The sequence below is a fragment of the Mustela lutreola genome, chromosome 2 (genome assembly GCF_030435805.1).
Source record: "Mustela lutreola isolate mMusLut2 chromosome 2, mMusLut2.pri, whole genome shotgun sequence".
In the NCBI taxonomy this organism is placed as follows: Eukaryota; Metazoa; Chordata; class Mammalia; order Carnivora; family Mustelidae; genus Mustela; species Mustela lutreola.
In genome coordinates this window covers 155,932,621-155,954,083 of record NC_081291.1, presented here as the reverse complement: position 1 = coordinate 155,954,083, position 21,463 = coordinate 155,932,621, and the positions used below count along the sequence as shown (strand labels likewise).

The following is a 21,463-nucleotide window of genomic DNA, read 5'->3' as shown; positions in this document are numbered from 1 at the left end:
ATTTTAATAAGAGGAGCTACATAATTCAATGTGCATTTTAAAAAGATCACAAACTAGAGTCATGTGCATAGAGAAATAGGGAGACTGAAATAAAAAGGCTATTAATATTATTAGAGGCTATAAATGCTAAGAGCATGAATGAAAGCACAGATAAGTAAGAGAAGACTCAAAAGATGTTTTCTTTTTAACTTTCAAATATGCAATAAGTCATTATTAACTACAGTTACTATGCTGTACAGTATACTATGACTTATTTATTTTATAACTTGAAGTTTGTATCAAAATATCAAAAGATGGGGTGCCTAGGTGGCTCAGTTGGTAGGGCATGGAACTCTTTTTTTTTCTTTAAAGAGAGTGTGTGTGAGGTTCTATCTCACAACCCTGAGATCATGAGATCATGATCTGAGCTAAAATCAAGAGTCAGAAGATTAACCAGCTGAGTCACCCAGGCACCCCAAGCCTGCAACTCTTGATCTCAGGGTTGTGAGTTTGAGATTCAGGTTGGAGGTAGAGTTTACTTGAAGAAAAAAAATCAAAAGATATTTCGAAGGAAAATTTAGTCTCCACCTGCAGGTGGAAATGAGGGAGAGGAAGAAGTTCAAAATGATGCCTAGATTTGTGTCTTAGATGAGAGGATACAAAGAATTCTATTTAGAAAAACAAAGAATATAGGAGAAGCAGTTATTGAATGGTAAATCATCAACTGCATTTTGAACACATTGAATTTAAGGTATTACAATACATAGACTAGTACTAGCTCAGAAAACGACCAGCTTCTGACAAGTATAGGCTGAATCATTATTTTTGCCTCCGTAATCACAGATGGAACCAGCTGTAGCTGCTAAATGTCAACTTCAGAACATGCAATGCTTACAACTAATTCTAGACTGGTTGCAAGCATAAGGAGATATGTAAGTAATAACAATTTAAATCTAGCGCATAATCTTTGCAAGTAGTTCAGATACTCAAAAAGCCTCCTTTTCATTACTATTGCTTCAACCTAGGAATGGCTAGGAACTTTTTTTCTTATACTAAGTCTTTTCTGATAGGCTAGATCAGAAATTAATCTTGACAATACAAGTGGACTAATTATCTACCAAGGATGTTGGTAGTGAACAATGTTATTTTCATTTAAGAAATATTTTTTGAGTGCCTACTATGTGCTCCACGTATATATATGGGAGGTAAAAGCAAAGTAAAAATTGGCTGCTTCCCTCAAGGGGAAAAAAAAAGGAAAAGAGATGAAAACTGAAAGAACTGCACTTTCAACTTGAAATGGAAAGACATTTAGGAACTTCAGGAAAGAAGGAATAGTTTCTTCTTATGGTAGAATTATGGTAGAATGATAAAAGACGACAGAAAATGACTCTTAATGTGGATTAGCGATAATCTACAATAGAATACATATACATGAGGACGTTCTCTTGGCCATTACCTTGGACCATAGCCACTTTGCCCTTTCGACATACAGTTCGGCAAGTCGTGATTCTCCAGCATTAAGGAGAGCATTGTAGGCTGTCTGGTGGTGACCGGCTTTTCTAGCTACTCTGGCACTCTGTAGCCAGCATTCTCCAACCATTTCATTGTAATCTGGTCTATATGAATGTGACAAAAACAGGGGGAAAGAGCATTAAGTATATTCAACAATTTAACTAAAAATATCTCTTCCTAACATGGAACCTTCTCAATTACTATTTCAAAGAAATCAAAGAAGATTAATTGGTTAAAAAACTGATTTTAATTTTCTTAGCGTGTTTAATTTTTTCAGTAATAAGTCTATGAAAACTCTAATACTGACTTGTATCTGTATCTCTCCCAGATATTTTTACAATAAAAATGATACACTGCATATGAAAGTAATTTTCAAGCTCTAGGTTCATTTCAACTTACACAGTATTGCTTTGACAAATTATAACAGAAAAATATATATTGGAGAAAAAATTAAGAAAGATAAATACTTCCAAGTAATATGCAAATATAAATATAATAGAAATTCATGATTACTGACATGCAAAAAAAAAAAAGAAATATGAAAAACCTTTTGTTGAGACTTAATAAAGCTCTCCGGAGAGCCAGGATGGGCTCTTTGGCTCTGTAGGAATTCTGGGTCATTTCTAGTCGAGCTACCCAGTTTAGAGAATCTTCTTGAGAACTGTCACCTGGCAACTGGTGAAAAAGTGGTCTGATGCTATGCTCCAACTCACACAACATATGCAACCTGGAGACAGATAGAGCCCATGTTAAAATGTTATCATATTCAGCCTATTAATCTCATATACAAAGTAAACACTCAAATTAGCCATGAAGAATCTGAAATGTGAGGGCATCTGGGTGGCTCAGTAGGTTATGCCTCTGCCTTCGGCTCAAGTCATGAGCCCCAGGGTCCTGGGACTGAGCTGCGCGCATCAGGCTCTCTGCTCAACAGGGAGCCTCCTTTCCACCCTGCTCTCTCTGCCTGCCTTCTCATCTCTATCCGTCAAACAAATAAATAAAATCTTAAAAAAAAAAAGGGGAATCTGAAATGTGAGGTTTTCTTTGGAAGAACTTTAGCCATTATATATTCTTGGTATATAAACAGTAACATTTTTATCTACTTAAATTGGATATAAAACACAACTTATGTTGATTCAAATGTTTAGTGGTTTGCTATGGTCCCCAAATCCCTATTAATTAAATTGGAGAAGAGTATATAAAACTAAATTCAAGTGTATGAAAATCAAATTTTATTACCTATATAACAACAAAAATATATATATAGGTCCATTATAATAAAAAGAAATATGTGCATATACTGCTGGTGCATCTACAAGAGGACCAGACATAGTAGATGCTGGCAAAAAAATGTGAAATGATCAATTTTTTTCTAAGAATGATGGAAACACTCATGACACACACTACCTTTTTTCCATTTATAATACTCAGTGTCTATGACTCAGTGTTCAAGGACACAGTTGAGCAGCTACAGAAAAGAATCTCAGTGGTCCAATCTACAGTTTCATTAAGCTACTACCAAAGGGGCCAATACAAACTACAGTAAATTCTTCTAAATTAAAGAAAAAAAAATGTTCTGAAGTATTTTTTAAATTATAACATTTATTATTTTCCTCAGGTGAACTAACATACCTGAAATGTTTTTCATTTTCTTCCTTACCTCTAAAAGTTAATTTTCCTTTCTACTAGATAATGCCTATATTTTTGGCGAGGAAAATGTCAAATGCATTTCTAAATAAGAAGGAGAAGAAACTAACAAGTACTGAGCACCAAAGTGCCAGGGCACAGAGGTCTACACTGCTTAGGTTAGTTACAGAGCAAGTACAATATGACATTACAAAAGGATGAATATAAAATATTTTTCTTATTTTTTAGAAGTCTCTCATAATTCCCTTTCCAATGAAAGTAATATGTATTAGAATATTTTTTAAAAACTAAAGGGTGAGGGGGCACCTGGGTGGCTCAGTTGGTACAGCATGTGACTCTTGATCTCAGGGTTGTGAGTTCGAGTCCCATGGTGGGCATAGAGATTACTTAAAAACTAAACAAAACAGGGCGCCTGGGTGGCTCAGTGGGTTAAGCTGCTGCCTTGGCTCAGGTCATGATCTCAGGGTCCTGGGATCGAGTCCCGCATCGGGCTCTCTGCTCAGCAGCAAGCCTGCTTCCTCCTCTCTCTCTCTGCCTGCCTCTCTGCCTACTTGTAATCTCTCTGTCAAATAAATAAATAAAATCTTTAAAAAAAAAAAAAAAAACTAAACAAAACAAAACAAATATAAGGTGATTTGAGATAAAGGAATAAAAGAGCCATTGTGGGGACGCCTGGGTGGCTCAGTTGGTTAAGCAGCTGCCTTCGGCTCAGGTCATGATCCCAGCATCCTGGGATCGAGTCCCACATCGGGCTCTTTGCTCCGCAGGGAGCCTGCTTCTCCCTCTGACTCTGCCTTCCACTCTGTCTGCCTATGCTCGCTCTCGCTCACTCTCTCTCTGACAAATAAATAAATAAAATCTTTAAAAAAAAAAAAAAAAGAGCCATTGTGTGTAGATACACAGGATACCAAATATACTATCACTTATTTACTAGCCAAAATGTTCCAAGTCTGTGTCAGAAGACAAGTTATACACCAGGAATATAAAGATGGAAACCCCGCATATACCTCACAATATATTCATATCCTCGTTGGTAAGAGCCTCTTTCAAAGCTTGCAGCTGAAAGAGGTACAATTTGTTCTGCTCTCACTAGTTTCAGCGTGTCATAAAAAGCTGTGATATCTCTTTTTTTGGCTGATAATAATAGCTGTCCCAGTCTGACACTCCATGTTGTAGATTTCCCATCTGAAAAATAAACGTAAAGCCCCTAAACAAGCTTTATTTCATTTGGTAAAATGGTCAGCAGAAATACTGAAACAGATGGTTTCATTATACTTTGAAAAACTGAACAAGGCAATTATAAGACAAGCTGAAAGATTAATTATAGATGTTACTTAGCTACTTAAGTCTGAATATTTATAGGATATTAAAATTGTTTGTCTTGGGTGCCTTCATGGCTCAGTGGGTTAAAGCCTCTGCCTTCGGCTCAGGTCATAATCCCCGGGTCCTGGAATTGAGCCCCAGATTGGTCTCTCCGCTTAGTGGGAAGCCTGCTTTCCTTCCTCTCTCTTTGCCTGCCTCTCTGCCTATTTGTCATCTCTGTCTGTCAAATAAATAAAAAAAAAATCTTCAAAACTGCTTATATTATATAATATATTATATTATAAGAAGCAATTTTACCTGCTGCCAAATAGTTTTCCACCAAATCCCACTGTGACAATTTCCAAGCTGCTTCCACTCTGTATGTGTTTAATTCATCTGTCCATTCAGACCTATTAAGAGAAACCAGTATCAAATAAACTTTATTTAAAGTGGCATTTAGAGATTTTTTCATTGTTTTAGAACTCCATTTATTGTATTTATTTATTGCTCTATTTACTGTATTATATTGTATTTTGTACTTAGATACAAAATAATTATCTCTATCCAAAATAACCCCCAATTTTTATTCTTTCTATTCCCCCAAGACATTTTTTTTCAATAATTACTTCTAACAGGGCCATTTAAATATGCCATTCCTTAACAAATTAAATTGTGCCACATAGGAGCACCTTGGTGGCTCAGGTATTAAGTGTCTGCCTTTGGCTCAGGTCGTGATCCCAGGGTCCTGGAATTAAGACCCACATTGAGCTCCTGCTCAGCGGGAAACCTGCTTCTCCCTCTCATCCTCCCCCTGCTTGTGTCTTCTTTCTTGCTCTGTCTCTCTCTGTCAAATAAATAAATAAAATCTTAGAAAAAAATCTTTATAAAAAAATAAATTGTGCTATATTAGAAGAGAAATCGATGCCTGGATAATTACAAAGTGCAGTTTACAATTTACAATTACAAAGGGCAGGAAGGAAAAAGAGTCAACTGCATATATACACATTTAGAGGTAAGGAATTCTCAGAACTTGGGACTGCTGAATTAAATTTAAGGCAAAAATATAGGAGCCCGTGGGTAGGTCAGGGACAACTGGGGAGTATCTAGGACACTCAGTAAAAAGGGCTTAAGAAAGTTAAAATGGGGGCACCTGGGTGGCTCAGTTGGGTGGGCGTCCAACTCGGTTTCAGCTCATATCGTGATCTTGGGGTCCCGTGATTGAGCCAAGGGCTTAACAGGCTACCTGCTCAATGAGGAATCTGCTTGCCCCCCTCCCATTTCTCTCTGTGCGTGCTCTCTCTCTAAAATAAATAAGTAAAATCTTAAAAAAAAAAAATCTACAAATGATGTGTCAATGGCATAACAGATACAAAATTTTGCTATGTAAAATATATATTATTAAACTATTTTTAGTGACTTTAAAATTTGGGTTTGTAAAACTGGTATACTATTAGTAATTATTTTTTCTAAGCATTCTACTTATGTGACATTAAGATGGGGTAGTGATATTTTATATCATGTCTGCACAGAAGAAGGTAGACTTTCCCCATATTTCCTTTTTATCAATTACACCATTTGAGTTATCTGCTATATGCTACACATCGGGCTAAGCACATTTTTCCATTTAATTATTTAATAACACTGAAAGATACACATATTCTCATATTATAAACACGGTAGAAGAATCAGAGAGGCAAGGATCAATGTCCTTAAAAGTCTTCCTTGCTCTTTCTGTAGTTAAACACATTTTTAAAAATTTAATAAATGAGTCAAGCTTTTACTGGAAAAAAACAAAACAAAACTTATTTATAGCAGCATAAATACTGACTACCTTCCTTCTAAATACAAATTACACCAAAAACAATATAACAAGGATAGAATATATTAGAAATGTAGTTTTTGAAAGTCCAGTTGTGAATAACTTTATAAACTCATCATCAGGTGCCAAAATATCAAAATTTTAAGAAAAAAATCTGAGTAGAATTAGCGGGATTTGCTATCTAGAGGGGATGTGTCATAAGAAGCATTATACCAAGAAGTACTAAAAGGCAGTGAAGATCAGGCTGTGAGAACTTATCCATAAGAATACATAAATGAAAAACAGTAATACAGTCGGAGTGCCTTGGTGGCTCAGTGGGTTAAGCCTCTCTCTGCCTTCGGCTCAGGTCATGATCTCTGAGTCCTGGGATTAAGACCCACATCAGGCTGTCTGCTTCCCGCCCCCCTCTCTGCCTGCCTCTCTGCCTACTTGTGATCTCCATCTGTCAAATAAATAAACCTTTAAAAAAAATAGTAATACAGTTAATAATTTTAAATATTTGCTTAAATGCAAATATTCTCCCCAAAGAAAATACATGCCCTCAACAACCATTTGATCCAACAGGACAGAAAAATCTCGACCGAATATTGACACTTGACTTTTCACAGCTCAAAGATCGAGAGGCTCCAAAAAGAAGACAAGAGGAGTCTAACTGTCCAGCATGCATTATTAGGAAACCTGACACCTAGGCTTGAGCCATGACAAACAAATCTTCCCAAAGTAATTATAAGGTCTCTCAACTAACCTAGAGAAACATCTAAAACATATAATCACTCTTTCTCTGCCTCTGCAAAGCTTCTTCCCTCATTTCATAAATCCCATTACTGTGAAACCATCTGATTAAAACTGAGCTTCTCTGTTCTCAAACATTATATAACTGTGGTTTTTACAAACAGGTTGGAATTACAGAAACTATACTTAGGGGACATCTGGGTGGCTCAGTTGATTAAGCAGCTGCCTTTGGCTCAGGTCATGATCCCAGGGTCCTGGAACCAAGTCCCACATCAGGCTCCTTGATCGGCGGGGAGCCTGGTTCTCCCTCTGCCTACTGCTCCCCTTACTTGTGCATGTTCTCTCTTTCTCTCTGACAAATAAATAAAAATCTCTAAAAAACAAAAACAAAAAACTATACTCAGAAGAACTGTTTTGAGAGTCCTAACTAATAACCGTGGCCAGTTTTTTTTAACTGTTTTGTTAACCAAGATACCATCCTTTTGATCAGATCTCACTGCCCATAATTGTCAGTCGGCATCTGGTAAATTTAACAAGAAGTACGTCTTCTAGCTCTCAAAGCAAGACAGCTTCAAGAGCAGAACCAACCTTCACAGTTACTCCTCAGACCAAAAGACCTGTGTAGCCTTAATCTGTATTACACATACGTACTACTTTTTTCCATCATTCGGTTTGCTGTAACAAACCCATTTTCTTTAGCAAAGGAAGGCAGCTTTCATTTTTATCAATCCTTTAGGGAAAAATCAACCCACACAATCTGGAGTGATGTTCTACAAATCAGTAACAAGGTTTTCCCCTCCCCAACATAGAAAATAACTGGAGTTGATAATGTAGACAGAGCTTAGATACTTTTTGGATACATTCTTATGAGCCTCACCAACACCAAGTGAGCTTTGGAAGGTTTCAATCTTAAAGCAAATATAATTCAAGGTTGACTCTTGGGACAGAAGATGAGCTGTTAAGTGCTAAATCAACTTACAGCAAAGTAGAAAAAAATATTTTTTTTGTATCTCCAACACCATGAAAACATAAAAAAGATTTCATTTCTTCAATAATTATATCAACTCAATTCACTAATTAAAATTTTCCCATTCAGATATAATAACAAAAGAAAATCATTCTTTAAAAATTTTACCTGTTAGCATGTACTCCATTCACCTGAGTGATTACAGTAGACAGCTGACCAAGACCTAACATGGACTTCACTACCCCATGATAATGAATGATCTAGAAATTTAAAAATATTTAAAATAGCAATGATCATTTCAAATACACCTTAGGAAACAAGGACAGTTTAACTGATATTCATTAAAATGTATTATTTGCTTAACAAATATTATTATTTGTTCAGCCACTGACTTGCTTGGCCTAATGGCAAAGTGCCCAACAATAACCTAACACATGTGAATATTAAAAAAATACATACACAACCTAAAAAATTCTCAGACTGAATTATTTTTTTCCAGATTCACTCTAATTTTTGGTTCAAATCAAATATAAAAGTAAGAAGTACTCTTTAATATTTTATTTAAAGATTATAGGCAATACTATTTCTCACACAAAAATTGAAACTCCAAGTTCACAATAACATTAATACAGATTTAGGGCGTCAGTAACTAAAAATTACATAGGACAACGCAGTATTCTTTAAAATTGAAAACAAGATTGTGACAAATAAAGACCTTGTACATTGAGCTTTTGAGAAAGTGAACATGTCAAATACAACAAAAAGCAATAATCCACGATTACAGAGAATCTAAGCCAAGATTATAAATCAATAATTCTAAACTCTCTTCCTATCCTTGTAAACATGAGATATATTAACATGCCCTCATTATAATTATAGCTTATTGATTCTAAGGGATCATTTCAGAAATTCACAGATGATAGTAGGGGGCATATAAAATGTGAAAATGTTTCCTAGGCTGTAGAGAATCACAATTATTATTAAAAAATTGACACACGTGTTATACTTTTTATTGCATACTAAAATTGTATACATTTGAGTAACTGGACACACAGCTTAATACAAATATAATCCTCAACAAACCTCATTCATTTGAGGGATTTTCTGAGGTCACAGAAACTCGGCATTGAAGGAATTATTGGGATCATCTCACATCTTTGATTTTATGAATCAGGAAACTCAAGCTCAGAGATGATTAACTATTTTCTAGACACATTGTGACACTAATAGAGACAGTACTGAAACAAAGATTTCCAGAGTTCCTAGTTCAGGGCCTTTTCATTATGTTGCATTTCGTTTATTATCTTACCTGGTCTGGTTCTAGCTGAATAGCCCTGTCATAACAAGCAGTAGCATCCCTCAGTAAGCCAATGCTTTCATGTTCAAGGATCTGTTCTTTCAGAGATGGTTCTGCCTTTCGAATTGCGCTTACTCCAGCTACTCCATCTGGTTCATGCATAGCAGCATACAATTTCTTTGTTCAACCATAACAAAACAATTAAATAAGAGGAAGAAAAAAACACAACTAGAAATAAAACTATTAAGATGACCAGTTTATGAGAAGAGAGCATATGAGAATTTTTCTCAAAGCAACGGTATTTGTTTCAAGGCAAACTTCACAATAAACTTACAAAAAGCCAATTTCCAGGCATCCTATTATTTTAACACCTTTGTTCTATGTAAATGCAAATCTACATTAGTAATTGTTACTGATGAGTTATAAAGAACAGCAAGGTCCTGAACTCTCTTTAATCCAACTTATGATAAATTCTGTTGAATAAAGTTTATAAGTGTTACAAAATTTTTAAGTAAGTATTTTAATATATTGATATAGAGATGCCTCAAATCTGAGTTTGACAGAGATACTCAGGTTTAAGATAAAAATTTGGCAGCAATCAGTACAAAGATGTTTTTTAAAGACTCAGAAAAGGGCATGATTTAGTGAATGAACAGGGTGAGGGAGGAGAAAACAGGGGAAGGGAAGGAAACTGGAGTGCTTCCATATTAATAGAGGAAGAAGGAACAAACGAAACTGAGAAGAGAAACCAGGCTAGTTTACAGGAAGCTGGACAGTGTGACGTCCCAGAAGCCATGAAATAAAAGCAAACATCTTTTTTTAAAATATTGTATTTATTTATTTGACAGAAAGAGACCACAAGTAGGCAGAGAGGCAAGCAGAGAGAGAGGGGGAAGCAGGCTCCCTGCTGAGCAGAGAGCCCAATGTGGGGCTCGATCCCAGGACCCTGAGATCATGACCCAAGCCTAAGGCAAAGGCTTTAACCCATTGAGCCACGCAGGTGTCCCAAAAGCAAATGTCTTAATGATAAAGGAATGGTCAAATGATTCTGTGAGATTAAGAAAATGAGAAATGGGAAACATTTACTGGATTTGGTAACATGGAGGCAATTGATTTTCTTAGCAAGAGCAGTATCAGTGGAATAGAGAAAAGTCTTGTTGGAATGGTCAATGAATGGGAAGTAAAGTGAATACAGAGAACAGAAACAGTTCTTTTAAAACTGGCTATAAAGGGGGACAGAGAGATGGGCAGTATCTGAAGGAGAATGTATGACCAAGGGAATTATTAAAATTAAGATGGAAGATACAAGAGCATGTCTATATACTGCAGTTGAGGAAGATAAATTACTGATACTAGAGAAAGCAAAAACATTGGAGGACTGAAATCAAGAACATAAACACAAAGACTGAATTTTGACAGGGAAGGATCCTTCGTTAGGAATAACTTAAGAAAAGAAAAAAGGATATGGTGCAAAAGTCAGTGTATTTTCAAATGTGGTGGACATCTAGCTTCCATTTTCTCAAAGATGATAAAACAAGACTACTAGTTCAGAGTGAGTAAGGTAGAAGCTGAGAAAGGAGAAAAAATGCTCATCCTGAAGAGCAACAAGGTAGGCTTACTAAGAAACATAGATGGACTGAAGGCAGTATTAAAGAGTCCTGCTGAGGTCACAGATTACAAACTTAAAGTAAAAGCAGTTAAAAATCCACTGTGACGTTTCTCCAACAATGTTCAACTGCTTAAATGCAAGACACTGGCAAGACAGATGGGGGAGTTTATCCAAGGACAATATTTTACAAAGTAAGTATCACACAGATTAAGAAAGATAAGGGTGAACATCTTTGTAAGGAAATGATTTTAATAAAGAACAATAGGCTCAAAGCTAGGCAAGAAGAAAAATAAAGACAGGAGAAGGCTAATATTCATCCCAAGACGACAAGCTACTGGGGTGCTTGGCTGGCACAGTAGGAGGAGCATAAAACTCTTGATCTCAGGATTATGAGTTCGAGCCCCATGTTGAGTGTAGAGATTACTTAAATGAATAATGGAAACTTAAAAAAAAAAAAAGACTTATAGTCTTTTTTAAGCTACTAATTTTTCGGTTTCTCACTACTTTGTGTTTTTGATTTAAAAAAAAGTCTTATTTTGACCTCTTATTTAATCCCCTGTATTAGCCCCACCTTCCCCTTTTTTTCCTTCCCTACACAATCAAAATACTATCACCTAAACCATTATTTCACCAGCACCGTCATGCCCAATTCCTGTTACAACCAGCACATCCCCCTTCCTACCCACCCCAAATTCAGGGTCACATATCTCCTAAGAATAACAGTGGCCTGCTTCTCTTGCATCATTGCTATTTCAAACTTTCCCTCCATGACAGTCATAGTCATTTAGCTAAAATACCATTTTGACCACAGCACTTCCCTGGTTAAAATCCTCTAAGAATTTTGGACAATTTAAAAGGTCCTCTATGTTGTATACTTCCTCTGCCCAAATCTTTATCTGTCCTCTGCCATTACCAAACTGACACTTTACTCTTTAGCCCAAACCACATTTTTTCCCAACTCCAAACAGATGCCTCTGAAATATCTTACCTCCTTCTTTCACCTATCTACCATCCATTCTTTGAGACCCAGCTTAGACATTGTCTCTAAGAAGCCCATACTGACCTCTTGCTCACTCCCATCTCCTACCCTATTCCACACAGAGGATAACCTAAGTGCCCTTCCTGAGGACAACAGCTATATCACCCAACACCAAATTGATGTTTATCTCTCGCTACTAATCTGTAAGCTTCTAAAGTGCTTATAAATATCTAGTAGCTAGCACAGCACCTAAAACACTCAATAAAATGAACATAAACAAAAAATACTGGAAATGTTAAGTATCATTAAATTTACTGTATTAATTTCAAACCTGTAAAAATCCAAGATGCTCTTGAATATTTTGTTTCTTTTCTGTAATAAATGATTCAAAGTGCATTACAGCTCGTGTATATGCTTTGGAGCGAAAGGAAGCTACTGCCAGGGCATCCTGAGGTATGAGGTCTAGAAAACGAGTTACACTCTGATAGTCTTCATAATCCGCAGTAGATACTAGATTATAAAAAGACAATTGAGTGATTAAAGACTTATAAAATGAAATTTTAAGACTGTCGATTTACACATACATTTAATTCTAATTATATTTAAATACAGTAAATACAATAATTACTTAAATACATTTAAATTCTAATTTATTGAAATTCAATTTAGTTCACTAAATAAATTCATCCAAATATATTAGAGTTTCATACTTAGAATGTAACTACCAGAGAATTATTCAGAGCATTCTTGCTCCAACTCCACCATTATCACTCACCTTACTTGGAATATTTAACTTACTTGAGCTTGTTTCCTCATATATAAAACGGCAATACGAATATTGTCCTGCCTTCCTTACAATGTTGTTGTGAGGATTAAAGTAAATCTGTATTATACCATATCATTTCACTCATATGTGGAATTTAAGAAACGAATGAACAAAGGGGGGAAAAAAGAGAGAAGCAGACCAAGAAACAGACTCTTTAGAGCACAAACTGATGGTTACCAGAGGAGAGGTGGCTTGAGGGATGGATGAAATAGATGATGGGAGCTAAGGAGTGCACCTGTGATGAGCACCGGGTAATATATGGAAGTGCTGAATCACTATATTGTACACCTGAAACTAATATTACACTCTGTGTTAAGTAACTAAAATTTAAATAAAAATTTTTAAAAAACTAAAAAAAGAGTAAATCTGTATTAAGTGTTGAAAAGACACAAAGATGACATAACAGATACAAAGATGATTTATTAATGATAATTGTAAAAACACTGATAAAGTGTAACAGTAGGGAAAAAGCAGAATTACAAAATAGCTTCTTTTTAAAGTTTAGAATTGTTAACAATCTACTTTTTTCCTCTGTTGCCACATAAACAATACAACTGTTTTAATGAAAATTCAAAGTAGAAGTGCCATTGAAATAAAATCACGAATACCTTAGGGTACTTTTTTTTCAAGAATCTAAGAAAAGACTTAAATTGGAAGCTTCAAAATGAGGACAGTCCAATTTATGAATTCTTATTTAAAACTTATAAATTTTAGCAGCAATTCATAACAGTATGTACAGAACAGGGAACAAAAATAAGTTTCTTCAAAATTTTAAAAATCAAGATGGTAAATTTAAAAGCGATTATATTTAAAATAAGTCCTTGATTCAATCAAAATTTGTAGATCAAATTATGAGAAATGTTAAAAATATTTTATTTTTGAACCATTACAAATGTTATTCTTAAAAGCTAGTGTATTTCCCTTGTAATGTTAATGTTAGTAGGAATGGCAACAGAGGTTGTATTTGGTTTTATTTATTTATTTATTTGTTTGTTTTTTAAATATTTGTATTTATTTATTTGACATAGAGAGAGAGATTGTAAGTAGGCAGAGAGGCAAGCCGATGGAGAGGACGAAGCAGGCTCCCCCCTGAGCAGAGAGCCTGATGCAGGGCTCGATCCCAGGACACTGAGATCATGACCTGAGCTGAAGGCAGTGGCTTGAGCCACCCAGGCGCCCCTGTATTTGGTTTTATAGAACCATTTACACATGCAGAAACAGGAATAAACATCAAATTGTTAAATCAATGGAAAACATATTAATAAGCAGCCACAGTCCTCAGGAAAACAATCCCCCAAGTATTTGTTTGCAAGTCCAAAAACTTTTATAAAAATCAGCGATTGTGCTTAACAATAGGACTGTATGTGTTTTCCTCACATATATGGACAAGAGGGAGACACAAACTGAGAACTCCGTAAGTGAAGGTCTCTAAGGATTGTTAAACAGTCAATTTTTCAATTACTCTCAAAGTCTAGGTGGCAAAACGTGATTTCCTTTCAAATAGCTGAGATATACAGAAGCAGAATGATAATGATTCTGCTCATTAAATGCTTCTATCCTGGGGCATTTTTAACTCTAATAAGATTCCACTTTTAGTCACCTTAGTGGGAGTTGTAATATCACAGGAAAAAAACTGCATATATTTGGTATAGCAGGGTGTAATGCTGTAATGTGTATTAAGCATATTTGGAGAGACCTCTGGATATCAAACACTACCAGAGACAGGAAAAACAAAAAAATGAAATGAATAGAAAGTAGAAAAATAGGTCATGAAATGAAATTAACAGCTCTTCTGAAATTTAAAACTTACCTGTGAAAAAGATCACAGAGTATCTCATAAGCAAAAAAGGATAAAGAATACTACATATATATGTATGTATATGCTTGTATGTTTAGATACGTGTATACACAGTACACTGAGGGGACACAATAAATATACACAGTACACTGAGGAGACATGGAGTAAACAGTTTAGCAGTGAAGGGTCAATTATTAACAATATTAACATGTCATTTATTTCACATTTTACAATTTATATATTCACCATTTCATTTAATCCTCAGTCCTCTAAGGAAAATAATAGTAATCCTGTGTTATACAAAGAAAAATTAGGCATCTGTCTTGCCTAAGGTAGTGAGAGTAGAATTTGTTTTGTTTTTTTTTTTTTGAGAGTAGAATTTAAAGAGAAGTTTTCTGACTATAAATTCTGGTTTTTTCTTGGTGAAAGGGCTACCTCAGGGGGTAGGAGGAAATATGCAGGAAAACAAACATAGATCTTTTAAAAAGCTAATGCTTAAATTACAGAATTGATAAGGAGGTAGCTAACTGGTTAATAACTAAGAGAAGAAAATAAACACAAGTTATGACTCACCTACTGAGTCTAATTTATCTCTGTTTGATTTGCTTTGAGGAAATTTCTCTGCATTCAGTGCCTGAAATTTGTGCCTTGCCCACTGTGTGAGATGGTCAAGCATGGAGAACACAGTTTGTGTACTGAGCTGACACAGATCAGATGCACTGTCTTGGGTACTTATGGTATGTTGATCATCATGCTTTAGAACTGCCATAATTTCTGCATAAACCTAAAAAGAATTCATTTTATGGTTAATAATGCATCATGTAGTATCATTTTGCTATTATCTTACATGTGAGACCAAGCACTCTTAGGCAACTATAAGCAGAAGATATGAATTTAGTCTCTAATAAAATTTTAAATGTACAATACCATATAAACCAATGGTTCTCTTTTTTGGAATACACCTTAAACACACACACACAAATGCTTTCACAAGTAAGAATCACCATAATGCATACAATGGCATTGTAAGGACAAAAAAATTGGAAATTATTATTATGGTAATAGTTAAACTACAGTACAACTACAAAATGGAAGGATTATACTATACAGCATTAATAAAAAAAAAGTTGGCTCAATAAATATATATTAAAAAAATGGCAAGTTGCAAAATACCTACAATGATATCATCGAAAAACTTAAATAGAACGAACTGCATTAAAAAATAAAAAGGTTTGAAAATATCTACACAACGGGATGCCTAGGTGGTTCAGTGGATTAAACTGTTGCCTTCGGCTTGAGTCATGATCCTAGGGTCCTGGGATGGAGTCCTACATTGGGCTCCCTGCTCAGCGGGAGCCTGCTTCTCTCTCTGCCTCTGCCTGCCACTCTGCCTGCTTGTGTGCTCTCTCTCTCTGATAAATCAATCAATCAAAATCTTAAAAAAAACCCCACTAATTTGAAAAGAAAAAAAAAAGAAAATATCTACACATCAAAAAAATTTTTTTTTAAGATCTTATTTATTGGGGCGCCTGGGTGGCTCAGTGGGTTAAAGCCTCTGCCTTCGGCTCAGGTCATGATCCCAGGGTCCTGGGATCAAGCCCCGCATCGGGCTCTCTGCTCAGCAGGGAGCCTGCTTCCTCCTCTCTCTCTGCCTGCCTCTCTGCTGCTTGTGATCTGTCTGTCAAATGAATGAATAAAATCTTTAAAAAAAAAAAAAAATCTTATTTATTTATTTGACACAGAGAGAGTGTGCAAGCGGGGGGGGATTAGCAGGAAAGGGAGAAGCAGACTCCCTGCCAAGCAGGGAGCCTGATGTGGGCAGGGCGCCATTCCAGGATCCTGGGATTGTGACCTGAGCTGAAGGCAGATGCTTATCCAACTGAGCCACCCAAGTGCCCCTGAAAATATACATTTCAAATTAGTATCAATGATGATCTCTGGAGATATGAGATCAGGAATGGTAGTCAAAGGGTACACTTTCATTTGTATAATTCAAATATTTACATTAAGAACATAGTAATATGCTACTTATGCTATTAAAAATAATCATTTTGGGGAGCACCTGGGTGGCTCCATTGGTTAAGCATCCAACTCTTGATCCTTTTGGTTCAGGTCATAATTGGAGGGTCATGGGATCAAGCCCTACATTGGGCTCTGCATTCAGCCCTGTGTTGGACACCCTTTCCCCTGTCTTTCCCCCTAATCCTATTTCCTCTCTCTCCTTCAAATAAGTAAATAAATCTGGGAAAAAAAAACTTTTTTTTAAAAAGAAATGTTATATGTATGTGATTAAAAAAAGAAACTTTACAAAGTATAGTAAAACAAAAAGTAAAATATTCTCCCTCCCCTATCCTTTTTTTTAAAAAAGATTTTATTTATTTATTTGACAGAGAGAGAGAGAGATTACAAGTAGGTAATGAGGCAGGCGGCGGGGGGTGGGGGAGACATAGGCTCCCCCCTGAGCTCGATTCTAGGACCCTAGGATCATGAGCTAAGCCAAAGGCAGAGGCTTAACCCACTGAGCCACTCAGGTGCCCCTCCCTCCCCTATCTTAATCCATATACTATTCACCAAGAAAAACCACTATCAGTAAGTTCTTATGTATTCTTTATTTCAGAAAGTTCTATATATATTTGGGCATATATAATATACTTTTTCTAATTTTCTAAACTAATTATTCAATAAATAAAAGGTTAAAAAGATTTTTCAGAATAAGACATTATATACACAGCCAGCCATATACTGATCAGTATTTCCTAACATTTAGCTTTTCTTTTTCTTTTTTTTTTTTTTTTTTAATATTTTATTCACTTATTTGACAGATAGAGATCACTAGCAGGCAGAGAGGGAGGCAGAGAAAGAGGGGGAAACAGGCTCCATGTTGAGCAGAGAGCCCCATGTGGGGCTCAATCCCAGGACCCTGAGATCATGACCTGAGCTGAAGGCAAAGGTTTTAACCCATTGAACCACCCAGGCGCCCCACATTTAGCTTTTCTAATACTAATTACTAGTGGACAAATGTTTGGACAAACAGAAATCAAATAAAATGGTATCTCTCACCTCTTGCTGATCTTCCTGATTACAACCCAACAAGACATACACTAGAATATGTGGAAGAAGATAGATGGTCACCTTGAAATCATGTTTCATCATAATGCTACAACAGGTGAAGATTTTACTAGCAAGATCATGCCGAACCTGTAAATCAAAATTGTTTAGGATAGTACTTTTACTCTATTGATTAGTGTAAAAAAAAACAAAAGAGAACACACACACATGAGATAATTTATCATTGCGGAGAGGGTATTCTTATATGAAGAGGGGCACACACACTCATGCAAGAGGATGTCAGATCACTACCTCTCTGGTCACTCTAAATATCTCAAAATGCCTGAACTGCTGTGACCCCTAAAGGCAATGTCAATCACCTCAACATATATGGCCTCTCCCATTTAGTTAATTTTTGGATGCATAATGTTTTGTTACAGATTAACCTCCCTAATTACAGTATCTTTTACTTAGCTAACATTAAATTCAGTGTACTAACTCCCTGAGCACACAGATGAGTAAAGTAACCAAAATGTGTACTCTGGGCCAGTATATTAAGTATATGACACAGATTTTTAATAAGTTATGAACAGTAATTAACTATAGAAAAAAAAAGAAAGAAATAGAAAACTAAATTACTTGGGATTAAAGTCAAATTTTATTGTTACGATTTAATGTCAGATTTGCCAACATTACTGTTCTCTTTTTAAATTTAAAGATTTTTCCTTCTCAAATATAAACACTTCACTTAAAATACAACAACAACAAAAAACTAAACTAAATCAAAGATTCCGTATCTGGAAGTAATTAATTTAATGGTATTCTACATTTCACATAATATATTTTCAGTATGTTCAAAAAATACAAGAAACTTAGAGTACCTGTGTGACTTGATTGGTCATTTTTTAAACAGTATCATTTCAGGATGCAAAATGAACAGACATAATGTAATAGAAATTTTGCAAAGACCATAATTATTTGCCTGATAAAATAATTACCCTCTTACCCAGAAACTAGTAACAATACAGAAAATGCTACTATTAGTAAACAGTTCCTATAGAAATTTCTACCACTACCAGCACACATATTTCAATACCTGCTATTTATGCTATACATTCAGATAGGTGTTCTGGTTTCATTTAACTAATTCTCAACAGAGTTCTCTTACCTTTGTTATAAGATAACCTGCCCAAGATGCTGACCATTCTGCAAAGTTATTACCTAATTTACTCAAGTAAATTGGCTTCTTTACTCCAGACCAATCTGTTGACTTCTGAGAACTCTTATATCTGTAATTTCAAAAATTTGTTGATTAAAATACACATATATCCACCTGTTGAGAATTTTAGTATAAAACATACAAAGAACTACATCAACTCCTTCACTGATTACCCCACTACTGCCTTGCTTTACTAAACTATGGTTAAAGACACTACTCTTCTGATTTCCTTGTTAATAATGGGGTGGAAAGTCACTCCTGTATACCCCAAGTACTTTAGAGGATTTGAGTCTGCCTCCTCCTCTTCCTCAGTGCTCCTTTCTGATCCTTCCAACTCCATTCTGTGTAAGAAAGACTTGTTCCTCCGAGGTTCAAGCCTCTCAGGCGTATCATTCTCTACTCCTTATGATGGGCATCTATTAAACTCGCTGATTATCAAACTCACTGATAACTTTAGTACATCTCTGTGTTTCCTTTCCTCCCTAAGTCTTACCATTCCAAGTGAATTTAATGGCTGGCGGGACCAACTAATCAAACTCAAAACTTCTCAGTGATTTTCTCTTCTACTTCTTTATCAGGACTTCCTTGCCAATACAAAAAAATTTCTTCACTTCCAAAATGAACTACTTAGATATCTTACTCTACAGCCATAGCTTCCAAAATTTCTAGTTCTTTCACCCAGTTATACAAGCACATTGACTCTCTATCACTGGGATGTTGTGTTCCTTGACTCTGTTAAATTCTCTTGATCTGTAAATACTTTTCTTTCATTACTTTTCTTAACCAACGTGGTCTTCATGGTCCTTCATTTCCTAAGACCTTTCATTTCATTTAGTAAGAACTCTCTTATTAATATTTTCTACCTACTCCATTGCCCCACTGTTTTTATCAGTTGTACCCATCTGTTTCTACACATAAAACATTCTAAATTTAAATAAAGAAATATCTACCAAATAAGTATCCAAACTTAAGGTCTTTTATAAAGAATTTACTACAAGGCTAGGACTATACCAGGGCTCAAAGAAGTGATTTTCCCAAGGTCACATATCTAATAAGTATATGACCTAGTGTACTTCATAGTTTCTAGTTAAAAATAATTTATAATTTTATAGATTTCAATCAGTCTTTCCCTTTTAAGATTTTATTTGTCAGAGAGAGAAAGAGAAGGCACAAGCAGGGGGAGTGGCAGGCAGAGTGAGCAGCAGTCTCCCTGCTGAGCAAGCAGCCCAATGTGGGACTCAGTCCTGGGATCATGACCTGAGCCAAAGGCAGATGAGATGCTTAACCCACTAAACCACCCAGGTGTTCAGATTTCAATCAGTCCTAACAAAATTATTAAAACTGAAAAAGAGGTCTGTGTGTGTGTGTGTATATATATATGTATTTATGTATTTTTTATGTGTATATATATATTATGTATTTATGTATTATTTATGTATATATGTATTTTTTTTTCTAAAGAAGAGGGAGAAAATACCTTCATGAAAAGAAATTGGAGAGTTGAAATTTCTACTCTGTAGTTGGGGTTACTAGTGGCTTTGGAACTAGCTTTAAACTCTTAAATTTCTTTATTAATTATGCCTATCAAAAGCTTATTAAACTCATATTCAATTTAAAATGGATTCTTTCAAAGTATTACTGACCGAATTTAAGAAAATCAATCCTTTTATAGTTTCAATAAATTCATCTAAATACTTAAAATTACAGAATTTAACCAATGAGCAGACTGTACCTTTCACTTTGACATTATAGGCATAGTCACAGTGGAAAATACATACTAGACTACTGAAAATACTTTCAATGCTAAAAAATTATCTCAAAAATAACATTAATTTTATGGGGCGCCTAGGTGGCTCAGTTGGTTGTGTGTGACTCTTGGTTTCAGCTCAGGTCAGTCTCATGCGTCATGGGATCAGGCCCCATACTGGGCTCTGTGCTGAGTGGGGAGTCTGGTTGAAGATTCTCTCTCCCTCTCTCTCTGCCTCTCCCCCCAACTCCCACACATGCATGCTCTCTTGCTCTCTCTAAAATGAATAAATAAATTTTTTAAAAAATGACATTAATTTTATAAAGTTAAAAATAATTTTATAAAAATGGTTTTATTGAGTTTACAGACCTAGTATTTAGATGAGGTTCCAGGATTTCCCGAACATGCTCAGGAAATCTCCTCCACAACTGGTAACCGGGGCCATCAGTCTGCATCTCTCTACAGTCATAAATAGAAAGTAACTCCTACAAATACATATTTTACATTTGTAAATCTATAGTGAAGAAGATAAATCTTTATACTCACCAATATTCTATACATAATGGTTACAAAAATAATTTTTAAATACATAGAATTTAAAATTTTGGAGTTGTGAACTTGCTTAGGATATCTATTTTAATAATGCTTAAAACCATTTAGGTGACTTACTTAAGGTCACAAAGCTGTGACTACGCACTATTTGAACATGAAGGTAGTTTATGTTCTATACATCTAATATGTACTATAATATAAGATTAAGAGCTATTTGGAGGAAAATGTGAAATTGTCCATATTTGCAGCAGGATAATTCTTTGAATTTGATCTTTTCTGAATTTTAATGAAAACAACTACAAATCCAAAATAGTTTTAAAAAATTCAAGATATCTCAAATTCTGTGTATAAAATACCGAGCTTAAAATTGTGAAAAGAAGGGGTGCCTGGCTAGCTCAGCAGGAAGAACATGAAACTCTTGATCTCAGAG

General features: G+C 35.3%; 1 protein-coding gene across 3 annotated transcripts in view; it reads right to left on the bottom strand.

Annotated features, from left to right (window-relative positions):
• ATR (ATR serine/threonine kinase) overlaps positions 1-21,463 on the bottom strand; it is a 91,736-nt gene that overhangs the window by 25,247 nt on the left and 45,026 nt on the right. For all 3 annotated transcript variants that reach the window (XM_059163874.1, XM_059163876.1, XM_059163877.1), the window contains 11 exons: positions 20,851-20,966; positions 18,684-18,804; positions 17,528-17,665; positions 15,041-15,251; positions 12,175-12,353; positions 9,268-9,432; positions 8,127-8,218; positions 4,759-4,850; positions 4,146-4,323; positions 2,039-2,218; positions 1,436-1,595 (listed from right to left, as the gene is read on the bottom strand). In XM_059163874.1, the coding sequence (XP_059019857.1) occupies positions 1,436-1,595; positions 2,039-2,218; positions 4,146-4,323; positions 4,759-4,850; positions 8,127-8,218; positions 9,268-9,432; positions 12,175-12,353; positions 15,041-15,251; positions 17,528-17,665; positions 18,684-18,804; positions 20,851-20,966 (1,632 nt within the window). The remainder of the gene's footprint in view (positions 1-1,435; positions 1,596-2,038; positions 2,219-4,145; positions 4,324-4,758; positions 4,851-8,126; positions 8,219-9,267; positions 9,433-12,174; positions 12,354-15,040; positions 15,252-17,527; positions 17,666-18,683; positions 18,805-20,850; positions 20,967-21,463) is intronic.